Source organism: Sebastes fasciatus, chromosome 16 (assembly GCF_043250625.1).
Source record: "Sebastes fasciatus isolate fSebFas1 chromosome 16, fSebFas1.pri, whole genome shotgun sequence".
In the NCBI taxonomy this organism is placed as follows: domain Eukaryota; kingdom Metazoa; phylum Chordata; class Actinopteri; order Perciformes; family Sebastidae; genus Sebastes; species Sebastes fasciatus.
In genome coordinates this window covers 10,837,401-10,854,516 of record NC_133810.1, presented here as the reverse complement: position 1 = coordinate 10,854,516, position 17,116 = coordinate 10,837,401, and the positions used below count along the sequence as shown (strand labels likewise).

General features: G+C 39.1%; 1 protein-coding gene and 1 long non-coding RNA gene across 3 annotated transcripts in view; one reads left to right on the top strand and one right to left on the bottom strand.

Annotated features, from left to right (window-relative positions):
- stk32a (serine/threonine kinase 32A) overlaps positions 1 to 10,689 on the top strand; it is a 73,226-nt gene extending 62,537 nt beyond the window's left edge. Inside the window, exons 12-13 of one of the 2 annotated variants that reach the window (XM_074611085.1) lie at positions 7,762 to 7,826; positions 8,961 to 10,689. In XM_074611085.1, coding sequence (XP_074467186.1) covers positions 7,762 to 7,826; positions 8,961 to 9,078 — 183 coding nt within the window. In that variant the 3' untranslated portion in view covers positions 9,079 to 10,689. Of the gene's footprint in view, positions 1 to 7,761; positions 7,831 to 8,960 lie in introns of those variants that run through there. The other variant, XM_074611086.1, reaches the window with a different exon arrangement.
- LOC141752854 (uncharacterized) lies at positions 1,349 to 16,148 on the bottom strand. The gene is made up of 3 exons (XR_012590357.1): positions 15,989 to 16,148; positions 14,581 to 14,704; positions 1,349 to 1,449 (listed from the first exon to the last, which is right to left on the bottom strand). It is a non-coding gene; the product is annotated as an uncharacterized LOC141752854 (long non-coding RNA).
- Positions 16,149 to 17,116: the final 968 nt, after the last annotated feature.

Here is a 17,116-nt window from a genome sequence, read left to right as displayed (position 1 = left end):
TCCAGGACCACATTTTGTCATGATGACTCACACACAGACTCACAAGGTGAAAACTATACCAGCGTCGCTGTCACGGCTGGTAATAAATTCCGACTCAATTTTAAGTTGGTTTATCCTGTCCTCCGTGGATCACACATTCCTCTTAAAGGCGTCTCCCCCTCTCGGTGCTCATCACTATTCATTAAAGGAAGCTGACCGCTGGTTCCACGTGGCCAAGTTACTGGTGATAAGTAGCTCCTTAATTTGTCTTTTAAATGTGTCTGGAGTGCTATTGAGAGTGTTGAGGACACATTTTAAAGCTCTGTCCTCCCTCACCTTCATCAGAATAAATGGGCCGCCCGTCTGATGTGTGGATGGGGAAGGCAAAGAATGCAATCACCTAGCTCTAGTGTTTTAGTCGTTCACTCCATCTACATAAATCAGCTGCTGTCCTCTGGGTGTTTATACAAAACAGAGAGGAAATCACTGAAAGGTTAATTTGATCAACCGGTCAAGTGAGACGGGACACACACACACACACCTATACACACACACATTACACACTCATAAAAACACTGTGATAGTGAAAGTGGTTAGGCAGCAGTGATTTCATTTTTGGTTTAGTGCAGCAGTAGGACCTGATAAGTGATGTAATTTTTGGTTTCAAGGATAACTGCGGCTCAAAAGACCTCTAGTCATTTGTGTTTACTTTCCTCTCAAGTCCAAATAGGACCCACAAAAGCTTGGAGGAAATCCCAAAAATATTCTGTGTAACAAGAAAGGTCAGGTTGTTATTATGGGGGTGTATAAAAAAAAAACAGGAATTCTAAAAATAAATAGATCAGGGGGCAGATTTTGTAGTTAGCCTAATATTTAATTTTCAATATCTGATGTTTTTCTTATACATGTGGATCTTTGGTCTGCTAATCATAGACCACTTTTTCCCCCCATTTCTGTGATACGGTATGGATTTGATAACAAAACATTTCCTGCCACAAAAGAGAATTTAATTAGGTCTGTTGCCGTGAAGGAATTTCCCCTGCGGTGATAATGATTGTCTCAACAACATATGCAATATTTTTGGCAAATGACTTAATTTATCCTGATTTCAGTGCTATAAATAAGCTTTATTGTTAGGCTATTATTAGGTATATTGGTGCTTTTTAAATGACAGATGACAGTTTTAAAACTAATTAAATACTTGTTTATTGTTAAATGCAGAAACGCTGCATTGAGACTGAGACACTTTGGTTGCGTCTGGTTGCTATGATACGGAATATCCCCAGAAGTAAAAATGTCGGTACAAAATAGAGTACTTGCTCTGGATGAAGGGAAGGCTGAAGCACGTTGGTGGGAGAGAGGACGGACCCGTCATTGTTGTTCAGCACTTGTAGCCTGTAGGATGTGACGGTTGGTCTTTGCGGTGTTTGTCCCGACTACCGCCCCTCCTCCTCCATTGTGATTGGACAGCTGGGTAAAAAGTGACAGTGACAAGCGCAGCATTTTACTCAAAGTTGAACATTTTCAAGTCTCGGCTACCAGAATAAGGCACCAAACGTGCAGCCCTCAGTGCAGAATAGACGCTCAGTGCCTTGTCATGCTGCTGGCATTTAGATTTTTCCACTGAGACAGTGAAAGCTCAGCGAGAGATCCAGCAGTAACTAGAATCAAATAGTCCTGGTTTCATTTGTGTGCTCTTACCACTAGTGCAGTTGTGTGTGTTGGGTCTGGTCGCTATCCAACAACATGTCGCCACACCATTCAAACTTGCCTTCACACTCCAGTATGCACACACACATCCAACCAATGTCATTACAAAGTTAATACATTTGGACCCTCTCCCACTCTTTGGCACATTAGAACAGTTTATGGGACTCTTTTCTAATAGAACTGAAGCAATTTGTGTGGGCTAGACTCCGGAGCACGTACCCTGCCAGCTTGCAATAAGAAGTCAGCGGCGGCCCAAAGTGCGCCATGTTTTATGAAAGCTGACAGCTGCTTGTGGAGACCTGCCTATGTGTATATATCAGTGATATCTCACTGTGCTGCCAGGCAACATTCGTCATCCCTTGGTCCATTCAGACAAAGAGAAAGTCTCCTAGTCTAATGGAGTGCTGATAGTAGCCTTCCAGGGAAACTGTTGTTATGTTTATGGACACAGATGAAGTGACAGCGTATGGTCAGACTAAGACAAATAACATTAGGTCAATGAAATGGTTTTGTACTCTTGTGGCTAAGTCTAAGTCGGGCTGGGCAATAATTCAATATGATCATTTATCGTCTTTCAATGGAATTATATCGTGATGAAATAATATAACGTGACTGAACTTTCTTGGAGAGATTAAAAATAGAAGATTACAAAAATAAATTCTAAGTCCTGTTTAACTCTCTATAACATCAGTAAACAGAGTACTAATGGTATTAGCCCTCCCCTTTTAAAACTACTTGCCAAAAACCTCAGTGTCACTGCTGAAGGAGTTTTTGATAAATTACTTTATTGAATATTGAACTGTTTTCAAAACTGAAGTCGTATTTTTCCTGGCCGACCTTGAGAGAGCCTTTCACGCCCACTTTTAAATCTCCCTTGTCTTATATTAGCCTTGCGTGTATCTCCCGTTGCCAAATTGATCCTATTCTGGCATCTTAACATTAGTTCTTGGCTTGCTACTGCATTGACTTCAATGTCCTTCCGCTTGTTTCTCTGATTTCATCGTCCTTTTTGTATCCTGCTGTGTTGTCAAGAAATGTGTTAATGGGGATTTAAACTCCCATTTGGTATGCGTGTTTAAATCACAGTTGATGGAGCCAGCTAATTAGCTCAATACCCCTTCGCTCCTTCACTTTTGAGAGGGACCATGAACTCGAATATGTAAATGCAATACTGAAACTTCCTCCAAAATTGCTTGTTTAACGTGCATATTATTGATTTCAAGTAGTCATATTTTGCAGCGTGTGCTGGTCTGTCTCACTGTCTCTCAGGGAGAGTATTCGCTTTACTGTCTATAAATATCAGTTTGTGTTTGTGCAATGCTTTTCCATATCCATTTACAAGGGGACCTGTGGGGCCACTTGTGATGGATGCACCTTAAGAGAGAGACTAAGAAAGAAAGTGAGCGCTTGATGTGTATTTGTGTGTGTGTGTGAGAGAGAGAGAGAGAGAGGGAGATAGTCTTTGCAGCATTTCTGAAGCATAGCAGATCAATATTGAATGAAGTAAGCTAGTTGTTCTAATGCCTGTCCCGGCCAGCTTCATACTCATTACTCTGAGGCTGCTCTGTATTCTTTTTGCATATTCCCCCCTCGCCACTCCAACCTCATTTCTCTTCCCTTGTCCTCACTCTCCTTCCACAATGCTGTCTACATGTCGCTCTCACTAGGACCCCTTCCTCATCCATTTTTCTAGGCTCCTCTTTTATCTCTCTGCCTCCCTGTCGTCGCTACGCTCATAATGCAGCATTGAATGAGCTAAATTAAATCACTGATAATACGTAGCAGAAAATTGGAGTTGTGCTGTGAGAACAAAATACATTGTTGGACTCCCAGCACACGCGCACGCGCACGTGCACGCGCACGCGCACGCGCACGCGCACACGCACATCTCTCTTTCCTAATCAGAAGTGTCAAGTTTAATACGCATGTAAGAAATACAACCTGCCCTATGAAATGTACAGCAGGGTACATTCAAGATAACACCAGTACAGAGGGACAAAATGCAGAAGGGTTATTGTGCATCTGTGTACATGTATGTGGGTGTCTGGATGGAGTACATTAATGACCAAACTGTAATAATTTCAACTCAAGAGAGGGTAGACAATGTAGAGGATTTGGATTTTTAAACACTGCATTTGTGTTCTTTTAAGTTAGGGTTAGTAAATACTTAAAATCGCATATATAACTGAATTTCAGATCAGTTAAGAACAGTTATGACTACCATAATAAAGCAAAAAGTATCAAGCATTTATGCTCCCGAACGGATGCGTACACGAACAGTTGCGGACACCAGGGACGCAGTACTTCTGTTTATACTGCCCGCTCGAAGAACGCGCTCTACACATGCGCAGTAGATCGTTTGATCGCATTCTCGGCGACGTGAAAAACAGAGCTAAAAGGAGAGTGAATACAGGACTTACATTTGCCAGGTGGCCAGAAACCCTCCAAATGAATGACAATAATACTGTGTGCTAACAAGTTCACCATATCAACTTAAAAGATCATTATGTCGAATGTTGAGTTGTCAGCTCCTTTCCACTGCCCCCAAGTGGGCAAAAAAATCAGTTAGTGCAGGTTACTGAAAAATGCAGTAAAACCACGTGACAATGAATATAAAAGACAGAAAGAGGACTGTTTCAGCACCATGGAGAGAGACACAAAGTGAAACTGGGTTTAAATATTTTGGTTCCATGGTAAGGGACATAAACAGTTTTTCTCTCACACCATCCTGTGGCCGAATACAGTAATAAGAGGAATGAGATATGCTAACAGTAAGACTCTCTGAATTGTTAGGTTATTTCTTGTTTTTCCATATTGAATAGTAGACAAAAACATTAAAAAGAGCAGAATGAATGAATATTGTAGCTTTAAGTATGATAAAGTTGTAGAGCAGTGTTTTAGTATTCTTCACAATCCTTTCCAATTATTCTCTTCAAGAGAAATTTAAATTTGATGAAAATGTACAGTATGTGTGCTTGCTGCTAAGCAAATAGAAGCTGCAGAGAGGTATTGGAAAAATCACTTAATTAGTATTTAAGTCAGGTAGATCAATGGGCCACCGGAAGAGACAGAGAGCTGCATGTGTATCTGAGGATACAGCTCCATGTGGGCCGCTAATTAAAAGTGCAGTCAGAGCTTCTTCGGTGTAGTTCTGAATACAGGAATATCATCGGCAAACAGCAGCAGTCAATCAGTTGTAGCTCACAAAGTAGAACTAGTTTTAGGTTTCACACTGAACGGCAGACTAAGCTGAAAATGTTGACATAAAATATGTGTCTGGACTGTTTAGTTTAGTGCACACTCATGATCTCTGCAGACACCTTTTGCTTTTTGTCCAGTGTCCTTCAGTTAAGAATCAGGGATTCTTTGGGATATCATTTAATGTATTATAGATTGTTTAAATAACACGTAAGTCCTACTTCAACCGCAACATAAATTAGTTGTTACATTACAAACAGAAGCTGTCCCCAGCAGCTTCAGGCAGAAATATGGTAAGCCCAGATAAGGACGTTGAGAAATGTACCTGTTAGGCTCTCGTCCAACAGAGCACTCCCTGTTGGTTTGTCTCATTAAATGGAAAGTTTAATCTAGCAGTTGAAGCAATTAGCTTCTGAACTGCCTTTTTAAAAGCAACAAATAAAGAGAGAGAGAGAGAGAGAGGGAGAGACAGAGAGAGAGAAAAAACAAGTGGTGAAGTGCCTTTAGTTAATGTTACTGTTGTCTCTGCAAGGCCGGAGCATAGACTGTATATAAGAAGTGGACGTAGTCACCGTGACATCTATCTTGGTTTTTGGCCGTCGACATGAGGGGGTGGAGCTCTTAGGCGACCAAAATGTAACAATTAACTTTCATGAACTGAAAACACACTGTGAAAGGGTTAAAGTTGTAAGACGAAAACACGGATACCCAAAACCGGACATTAGCGTGGTAGTGACCTGTCAATCCCAAGGTAGCCACGCCCTAAACAATCCCCTGCTTTATGGTCTATTTGACTCTAAATGGGACCTTAATTTACTAAATGAACATCATGTTGTATTGAAGAAGACTTGAAACTAGAGATTGAGACCATAAACTCATGTTTACAACGTTCACTGAGGTAATAAATCAAGTGAGAAGTAGGGTCATTACATTCAAAGAAAGCAAGGAATGAAGGAAGGAAATAAGGAATGAGTTACAGAAATAAAGATTAGGACGGAAGGACCTTATTTCCATTCTTCCTTATTTCCTTCCTTACGTCCTTTCTTATTTCTTCCTTACTTACTTACTTCTTTACATCTTTCCTTATTTCAGGTCTTTTATGCCTCTAAATCACTAGCAAAAGTACCTCAAAAGTTTAGCTTGCATTAAGGTTGAAATCTCTAGCTTATTTAGTAAAGTCTAACTAAAGGCAATGAACCCTGACTGCACTGCAGAGAAGCTGCACTGCAAGCCTTTCAGCAGTGCAGCTGGTGTTCGACCGCCTCCTTCAACTGCCATTGCTGTAAATAAAGTCTGTTCCTGGTTCTTTGAATCAAGATTAAAAAAGAGTTACCGGAGATGTGCTTTGTAAATGAACTGGGGAAAGGTTCCGCAAAGGTGGTGTTTTTATCGTCAGGTTCTCTCATGCCTTTAGATCTAAGAATATGTCATTATGACCGCATCAGAGAGACACTACGTCATACCACACGTCTCATCCGTCATATCTCTTGTGTATCACGTCAATCACTGATGTTCGACAAATTCTATACAGTATTCCTCCTCTGTCTCTGTCTGTTTGTTTCTTTGTCCTTTCGGTAGTCTGCATCACCCACCCACAAGCAAGCACACCCTGTTCTCCCAGACAGTCTCTGTCTGGATGTTTGGTGATTATGTAGTTATGTTCCGTCTGTGTCCATGTGAATTTGCCATTTTTCTCTGTGATACTGCTGTGAAAGGGTCCCTTAACCAGAAAAAAACACAGAGAAAAGAGACACTGACTGTCACTGCATGCATGCAAAATTATTACACAATGCACACACTACACCTTCTGTTCTTTTTGTTCAAATGTCATACACAGCTCCCTCTCCTCTCTATTTTCCTGCCCTAATTTAGTTGATGGCTTTTAGTCTGCCAGTGGATGCTCCCCCCACTGTGACAGCACCTGTACACAGCCTTTCTGCTGGGCTGTGACTGACTGCTCTGGGCAGGGAGTCAGCCACTTCTCTACTGGAGGGGCTTCCAGGAACTTGGAATCAGGCTGGAGGGGAAGCGGCATGTAATCATACTTGTGTGCGCGCTTTTCGCACTTTTTCTTGAGGATGAGGAGTATGCCCTTGGATGCCCTAACCTTAAATAGGTTGAGGAAAACCTCCAAAGAGAAGACATTTTGGAGGTTCCAAGTGGCCAGTTTGGAGTTTTAATTTTGCAATTTGTATTTAATTTTACATTAGGGTGAGATGTATGTACACAAAGAGGTAATATCGCTAAGGCTTGGTTGGTAAAATCATCATCTGCACAAGCAAATGAACGAACCCTTCTGCATTTGTTCATTCCCTCTCTCTCTCGTTCTTGTGTCTCTGCTTGTTTGTCTCTCTGCCACACACACACACAAACACAGTTCAGTGTCATAATGATGATGTATCCCCATGATCTCTCTCTTCAATGCCTCCTTGGGAGAGTGAGAAAGCACCTGTCTACTTGTCTCGGCACTACAGTAGTTGTGAGGACCGCCTGGCGCGACAGAGCCGGATGTTCTCACATGATTAAGTGGGCCAAATATGTATGAGTGCACGGAGCAGGTGGAGACATCAGAGCACAAGTGTCCTCTAAAGTTAGGTCAATTTCCTCTGCTGGCATCTCATTAAAGCAGATGAAACTGATATAGTGTGTACTGCCTGTTGAACGTTTGCGCTATACTGTGTGCGAGGGTGTGAGCCAATTTATGTCTCTAACCAGTGACACCAAAACAACTATGTGTGTACATTAAATGTAACTGATTCATATTGTGTGTCACTGGGAACAATAATAACTTATGATAAGCCCAGGTTTCGTTATTGCTTTTTCAGAATTGCCAGCAGTGATAATTGAGTTTGTGTTTGTTTGTCTTTCATCCAGAACGGTCAGCTGCAGCAGAGATTGGATAACGTCCAGAGAGACTTCATCATCTTCAACAGAGAAAAGTAAGGAACGTCCATTACCTGCACAACATGTTCTCTACAACCAATACTGCCTCTCACTCACTACGTTTACATGCACAACAATTTGTGCATTCATAATGTTTAAAAGTAGGTGTGTTTCTCCTTCCGACCAGAAATGTGGGCTTCTCTTTTGGGCGTTCATCTCTGCTCGGCTAACTGGTTTGTGTACAAGGCACAGAGCTGTAGTCCTTGTAAAGTAGTCCTTGCTGGCTGGTGAAGGCATGTAGGATGGTGTGAGAGGACAGTAATGTGGCTATTTGTGGCAGAGGATCTGGCCCATGTATGTAGGAGTGTGTGATTAAGGCAGAAACACAGCGGCAGGTTCCCCCCTAATGTTGGAAATTAGATGTTTCTGGAAGTAAATCCAAAAACTGACTAAATTAAAGATGAGTCAAGGAGATAACACCATTGATTTACATAAGTAAATGTTTAAACAGAGTAGACACAAAAGGCATACCAAGTAGATACTGAAACTTATGGACGAATTTGAGGAAAATAGCTTGAGACGGGCGCCGTTCTTGAAAAAGGTGATGATGGCCATCCAGTCCTGAACGATTGTACTTGACGATTAGAAGAGGATAAATGTCTTAAAGATCAGATTGTCTGGTGGTTTAGAAATATAAAAGTAGAAGCATTAGGGATGTCACAAGAACCGATACTTTGGTACAAAGTCGAAAACGTGACATGCTCGTTTTCTACAGCCACCACAGGTACTGGGGATCAGGGCTCGAGACTAACGCTATCCCGTCATCCCGGGGACGATGGGAAATATTTGCTAAATAGCAGCCGGTGGGCAGCACAGTCCTGCTTGGCTAAATAACAGCTAACAGAGGTTGCATTGAGTTACAGTATGATGTGTTCAAGCTCTATTCAGCAAAAAAATGAGTATTGGGTGAAAGTAAATTATAAAGTTACTGGTTGTGACAACAACACAGAGGAAAGAAAGACAGACAGCCAACCTAACTAGCAAGTAAAACCTATAACAAAAGGCCCAATGGGAAACGTAAAATAATAAAATGTCTAATATTAGCCACTATCTTTAGTCATCACTAGCCAAAAGGTAAAATGATAAAATGTTAACAACATGTTGTAATGATGATGTTCTTTATGCAACAGGTCAAAGAATGTGTCGGTGGACTCAGACTCGCCTGAGCTGTCCACGAGTGAGAAGAACAAGCAAATAGAGGACGGACAGAACAACAATGTTGAACCGACTACCTTCTTATCAGGATAGGTCTCAAGACCCGAGATCCCTACGTAGTCCCTTATCACTTGCACCTGCCCACGGCTTGTAGATCAGCAATTAACACCCAGACACCTATTGTCCTATCAGCACAGGCACTCTCATCTTCAATGTTCCTGCACCACTACGTCGTCTGTACAAACACAAATGTACTTGTGCTTCACCGTCCACCCACAAAAAACAAAAACCAAGAGCTCCAGAGCTGCAGGAGTGAAATGGACTCCAAGAGCAGCAGCAGCCATGCCAGACCCAGGCTTTTCGCTTTCCTGTCATTAAGAAGAATGACTCTCCGCAGAGTGTCACTCATATCATGCTCCCTTACATCACTCTGGTGCTCTAAGGTCTGCTCAGCCTCAACTCTGGGCAGTGTGCTGAAGTGAAAAGGAAGTCACTCCCTTGCCAAAAAAAAGGAGACATTACCCCCCCGGCTCAGCTGTTACAGGAAATAAAGTCTGACGTGGTCGGCTTTGGCTGAAAGTACTGTTGCTGTCTTTGGCGGGACACTCAGATTTCTAATCTCAGCGATGCATTTTCTGGTTAATTGCAGTTATTTAAATATAACAATGGTTCTCCAGTGCTACGGAAATGGACCTTACAAGAATTGGCATGAGGAGTCGGGTACTGAAAAGCAAACGCTTGGGTGGACGGCTTTGAGATTCGAGCATGGCATTAAGAGTCCAACTCATTCAAACGGAGAGGTTAGTAAGATAAAATGAGGCCTTTGTTTTTAAGACGGCAACCACAGATTCCTCTAAGATAGAAAATGAAGAGCTGAACTGTAGGCTTGAGCGTGAATGGCAAACTTTATCATAGCAGCAGACTCATGGTTGTCTTAGTCATTATGCTTAGCTTTGCTAGTCAAGCTAACAAAGATTGTAGGATTGCAACATTTGGTACCTGGTATGTCCCAGTTCATCAGCTGCTGATAGAGGCAACACATGCTGCAAGTTTTCTTCACTTGCCTATACTTTTAAGTTACGATTGAGTCAATATAGAAATTTGAAATGCAGTTAAACATTGGTTTTAAGGTTAACCTTGAAGGTCCACTCTTGACCTTGCATTCCATTAGAACTGGGAAGTCAGAATTTCCAAGTTCCCAGTTTTCCAACTGGGACGTCAATTGAAGTCACATTTCCGACTCGGAAAGTCGGATGAACCTCACCAACCCCGAACTCAAAATCCACGATGGCTGCTCCGCACATCAACAGTAAAAAAAACTGCAGTAATATACTGTTTATTTGCACTTCTGTCTTATTTGTGTCTAATTAAATGTAAAATTGATAATACTGATAGCATTCAGCCACTACATGTCTCATTCTGCCTCCATCGTTCCGTTGCATTTACTTCACAACAAGTCGATGCCAGTCACTTAGCATCAATCTCAGCCATTTATCCATTTTTTTTCCACACCACCTGACGACCCAGAGATACCACGTGATACCAACGTTGTTTTACTATTGGTTCACAAGCCTTGTAAGAAGTGGGAACCGAACGTCAGATATCTTCCACAGAGATAAACAAAACATTCATTTTAGACCCGCCAACATTTTTTTTAATAATTAATTCGCAATCATATTAACATTTTCCAGGATAAGCCATACTTTTAATCGGCACTTTTCTAAAGGCTCTGTGGATGTTTTGTTTTTTTCTTAATATTTTTCTACATAAAAAAGTTATCAATAACATCTTTAAATCAGTCATACACACAGTAATGACCAACTTCTATCTGTGGACATGTTGCTACGGTGTTTGTATGCACAAAATACCAGTGTATTGCCTTGTTATCCACTGGTATTACTACCAGTGGATAACAAAGGCTAACCCTGCTGGAGCAAACCCCATTCAGTTTTCCGACTTGAACGCGGTCAACTCGGGTGTGAAATCATTCGCATCTCCGACTTCCGATTTCCAAGGTAAATGGAACGCAGCCTAAGTAGACCTTCTGATGTTAAACTGGTTTTAAAGTCCTTTAAAACACTGACATTTTGGACTAACCTTTGCCTCAATCTGTAAATGACCAGCTAGGTCTTCAAATAAAGGTTTATAGCTATGACAACGTAGAAAAGGTAGACGGTAGATGCTATATGTTCTGCACTGAACCTTGCTTTTGCACATGCTTCTTCATCAGCTGTAGCATTTATGCACAGAGAGAAAAATAAAAATCTAAAGCTGTGAGTTATTCCCTTAGGGATGGTTTTATAGACAAGGATTAAGCTGAGTCCTATAAGATTTATTTTCAGTTACTGTCTGCATTGAAATTTGTCAAATAATTTGTTTACGTCCTTCCTCTTTTGTGTTGAATACAACCAATTACATGTGCCACCAGATAAGTCTGTAAATTTGTATTCGAAAATGAATTGCTCCCATAGAATAATACATTCTGCGGCAATATTCTCGTGCAGATGGTATTCATAAGTAATTCAGCACCAGCTGGCTAACGCAGTGGGAGAAAATCTTAATATTGGTTTTCACATTCAAAGTTGTTAACAAGAAAACAATGACATAAACAAATAAATACCAGGCCAGGCAATACCCCTTGTTCATACGATTTCAGATTTACTGTATCACACCTGCCTCTGAAGTTTGCAGAGGGATGCCTTATACCAAATATATGGCACACAGCTGGTTTCTTTAAACTATACATGTAGGTAGAACAAACCTGAGCTCTTTTTCAAAATCAGTAAGTAAATGTGATTTCTACTAATGTCTATTGACCTTGATATTATCTATCTGCAATACGACTCAATCCTTTCAAGTCTATGATACTTGTAATTATATTCAAAATATATTTCACTCTATTCAATTCATTACTGTTGGCACTTTTCTATTGAAAATGGGTACAATGTTTTGACTTAACCTTTTGTGTTTGTTGTTGTTGTCATTGATGTAATTACACCGATCCAAAGGTGGTTTCCTGTATAACTTGTAAGATATAGCGGGACAGTTAAACAGATGGAGTGATCTGGGGTATACCCGGGGTAAATTATATTTGTCAATGATTATCTTATATATTCATATATAATAGGTAGGGGGTGGGAATCACCAGAGGCCCCACGATACGATATTATCCAGATACTTAAGTCACAATACAATCTTATTGTGATTTTAAGCATTTTTCGATATGTTGATTATCGCGATAAGATATTTTGCGATTTATTAAATTTTTTCAGATGCAAATTATGCAGTTTGACAACATCTGTTTTATCTAATAAGATACAGTTTTCACTCTGTTCATCTCAGAGTTTTGAGGTCAGAGGTCAAGGGACCCTTTGAAAATGGCCTAGCCAGTTTTTCCTCGCCAACATTTCTTATAGCGGCTGGCTGTTGGATTGTTAAGAGGTTAATAGTTTATATCATAAAAGATTGATTCTTGACGTCCGTGTATCGATACAATATTGCCCTAATAATAGGAGTACCAGTTGGGTTGTGATAATCATCTGATGTAGCAGATTCAACCCGTCCAAAAAGGGAACATATAAAATAATAATTGACAAATAGTATTTGACCGAGGTAATACCATTTTCCAACAAAACTTACCGACCTAAACTAAATATTTAGTCTGGGAACAGATTTGTTCCACACCTTTGAATTTCATTCTTATTAAGGTTTTGTTGTCCTTCAGTTGTCACTGTGTGTTTATTGTATTCAAATGTGATGGAGTTGCAAACTATTAAGGTGTGCCTTAAATAATGACTTTCTTTGTCTGAACCAATCTGACTATGCCTTGTGTTTTATTTCACTTTATGTCTTTCTGGATTACCATATTTTATTGAATCAGGATTATAAGTGAAGTAGATAGATAGATAGATAGATAGATAGATAGATAGATAGATAGATAGATAGATAGATAGATAGATAGATAGATGTACTTTTCCAAGTTGGGAAATTATTGTGTTACAGCAGCAGGTTATCCAGGCAATGCAATGGAACAGTAAAAAAAATTTACATATCAACACTAGAGGAATATATCTATAGAAAACACAATATAAAGAACATTGGAATACTCTATAAATATACCTGACTACTACAACTAACATAAAAAAAATCTAAAATATAAACATAGAATAGTGTGCAAGTTACAACATTTTGTTTTTAAATCAAAAATAATTGAGGTGGTAAATGTGCAAATGTAGATGTTCAAAATTCAACATGTGCAAAATTATTGCAGGAGCAAAAACGGGACAAAGAATAGTATCAGTAATAAATAGTAGTAAGTATTTTTTTTTAATCAAAATAAAGAATAGTGAAAGGATGTAAAAAGGGAAAAGGGTGTTAAATAATCATGCTCTTTATTCTAAACAAAAATATAAGATGTGTACAGTATGTGTAGTTTGTTCTCCACTATCCTAATTATACTGTAATACTGCCCCCTAGTGTTAACTGACGAGTAGTACAGATAGTAATCCTACAGAAGGATGGAAGGATTGTATGAACATCCATGGTTAAAATAACATATAAAGATATAACTGAGTCACAAGTACAAGCATTGAACACATTTTAAATACGACAAGAGGAGAGGTGTTTATCTTCACATGAATCTAGTCTAATTTAGCAAAGTGTTTAACATAGTCTTTCTACTCTCTCTCTCTCTCTTCCAGAGCATTCCTTGATAATGCACCCTCAGCATCAGACATGCACCACATGCTTTTCCTAGCCTCTCTCTCTCTCACCTACACACATCCGCAGTTAACACTTCCCTAGGTCATCTAAAAAGGCACAGTCCCTTCTCTCCTCCACAGCGGGCCGAGCTGAGGCAGCACATTTCCACATTAATGGCCGATCTGAGGGGCGATTCTCATCGTATAAATGCTTCCCCAAATCTGCTTGGAATCACCACAGATAAAAAGCAGCAAACCTCAGTATATCGACCACATAAATGTTAAGGAGAATATACTTTTATCTACCTGCTATACACACACACACACACACAAAGGCTCATTTAAGAAAGGACTGGGTAACAACTAATCTACATTATCCTCTCTGGAAATATTTTCTCAATACAGTCATACACTTTCACATTTTGTAACCAACAACACCAACAAGCAATCAGCAAACACACCACCCCTGTTTAGATTGAGGTTGCTGACTCATCTCTTGTTCCAGACCTAGTCGGCATTTTACGATCGTCATCTCTGCCATCTGACATGATTGCTATGATGTCATTAGACATTTTCTCTCTATTAAACAATGCATGAGGGACGTAGCAGTAGTTTTACTGTTGGACCTCACAGTGAGGGTGAGTGTGTGTATAACCCTTACCTCTAGGGAACACAATGGGACTGAGTGGATATTTTAGTCATCCTATTAGTTCGACCACACGGTAAGAGTGTCATGAATGAGTAGTTTTGTTCAATTATTTTCACAACGTGCACCTTTCTTGCCAGTATGATACACAATAGGCTCCGATGACTAATACGATCAGAGTCTGTGATGCTGGAACAGCCCTTATGGTTATCCATACGACAGATAAAAAAGGTAAGAGATGAGACTTACCTTTGTGAGCTGTTGAAGTTTTGATGTTCACCCAAACTGCCATAAGCGTGTGGCACATACACAGCTTCATCTTGTAGGATCACTGTAACTTCTTCTTACAGTTTTCTTCTTCTACCATTCCTCCCTGCAATATTGACAAAGAAAACACCAAAATTTCCAGATGTCTATGGAAACCTACTGTACTTTTACACGCCAGAAATTTCAACAATGTTGTTCACTAAGGCTACTGCTTCTAGGGCTGGGCGATAGGGCCAAAACCTTCTATCATGACATAGTTCATATCTTGATGACAATATACAGTATATCACGATATGGCATGTTTTCTGGTAATTCAATAAATAAATTGTCTATATGAAATAACCACATGGTTTTGTGCTTGACAAATTAAAAATACTGAGTACTTTCTCATTTAATTAAGAACTTTATTGCAAAAATGATCAGATTTTCTGATAAACTGGGAGTTAGTATGTGTTGTTATTATCGCTTTAGATGACGAAATTGTGTATCACAATATCTCGATAACAATATATATATATATATATCATGATATAGCATGTTTTATATTCATTTAATAAATAAAAAGTCTAAATGAAATAACCACATGGTTTTGTGATTGACAAATTAAAAGTACAGAGTATTTTCTCATTTAATTAAGAACTTTATTGCAAAATGATCAGATTAGTTAGTATGTGCTTGTTATTATCGATTTAGATGACGTAATTCTGTATCACGATATCTCAATATATGATTTCATCACGATATGGTTCCATTAAAAGACGATAAATTGTCATAATCAATTATCGCCCAGCCCTAGCTGCTTCACAATAATTTTATAGATAAGCAGCAACAAGAAGTGTTATGTTTGCATTAACAAAAACTTAACTGCTGAGCTATTATTGATGATATTTAAAGTAAAACATATATTACAGCTGGTTAAAACTACAAACATTATATATCATATTATATAGTTGTTTTTTAAATATTTCTAACACTATTTGTAACACAATGTGAATATACATTCAGCAAAAATACACACATAAACAGTGAAAATAAATTGGTTAAATTACACATTGAGGAAAACACTCTGTTTAGAAAAACAGATTGAAAGAAAAGTAATTGTAACTCCTCACTGAGGAGAAGTTGTAGCCAGAGAAACCAACAGGTTTATAATCTCTCGCAGTGTTTGACAGATCTCACAGCACTTTCTAATGAACACACCAGAACTGTCTCAAGGTCTTAACAGGACAAACTGACCTGGATCAAGCTATTAGCAGCCAAACTATCTTTTCCTTTACCTAGAACCAAGCAACTCTGTAACATTGAACAGTTGTGAAAGTTTTCATTATTATTGTCTTGAGTGTTGCTGTTGCCAACTAAAAACAATGTTGTAATATGAATAAAAAATTACCTTGAGTAGGACCTCCTCCTCTATTGGTGGGAATTGCCTTGGCAACAACGTGTGTGCTTATATTAGCATGTTGCTAACAGCTCATTTGAATAAGCTAACACGTGAAGAATTGAGGTGTAACCCATGACAACACTACTTTAGTGCAGGTGTTCTTCTACGCTCTATAGCGGTGTAGTGCTGCTCAGTGCTGCTCAGTGCTGCCCTACTGGTGGCCGCCAGGGGAACTGCATAACAATAGGAGCATACACTGTTGCTGTGGGGCTTGAGCTGTTGATCCAGTGGTAAGAACCAGTGGTGGGAAAAAAAATACTCAGAACCTTTATTTAAATAAAAGTATACAATACCACACTGTATGAATACTCTGTTAAAAGTAAAAGTCCTGAATTCAAAATTCTACTTCAGCAAAATTACTAGAGTATTACCAGCAAAATGTACTTAAAGTAGCAAAAGTAAAATGTCCTCAATATGCAAAATGATGTTTGATTATGGAAACTTCACTTATACATTTTTGTATTTTGTATGCACAAGAAAATAATTATTATCGAGTGCTACAAGATAAAAAAAAATGTGTATACCTCACTGCATGGAGATTGCTGGTATAATTTTTATACATTTTTATTAGGTAATGTGAGTTCAGTTGATTTTTGTATGAGATGTTTGAATGTATATAATGTATATAATTGTTTGTGATTTCTGTTCAGCTAATGGAGATCCTAATTAACTAACTAACTAACTAATTGGTAAGAATATTTGCCATAAGGACTCAATATTTAACTTAGCATAATAAAGTATTTTCTTTTTTTTTAATGGGCTATTAGAATTGTTACAGATCTGACATCTCTGTGACTGTGACAGGAAGTGTCCCAAAGATGCTGATGGTCTCAATTTAACCTCATCCAATGTTGCTTCTATTATGCATCATTCAACTAAAAGCTCTCAACTCTGTCTGCGTTGTTCACAGTCAGTCACAACCATGACTCACTGTCTGAATAAATAGGCAGTTCATACACCATAAAAGGAGAGATATAGAGCCCAATAAAGTGGAAACTTTAGGCGTATAAACACCCAGAATAGATGTTGATAAAGATATAATTTATATAATGCCCTGGGGTTTTAAGAAATTCTGGT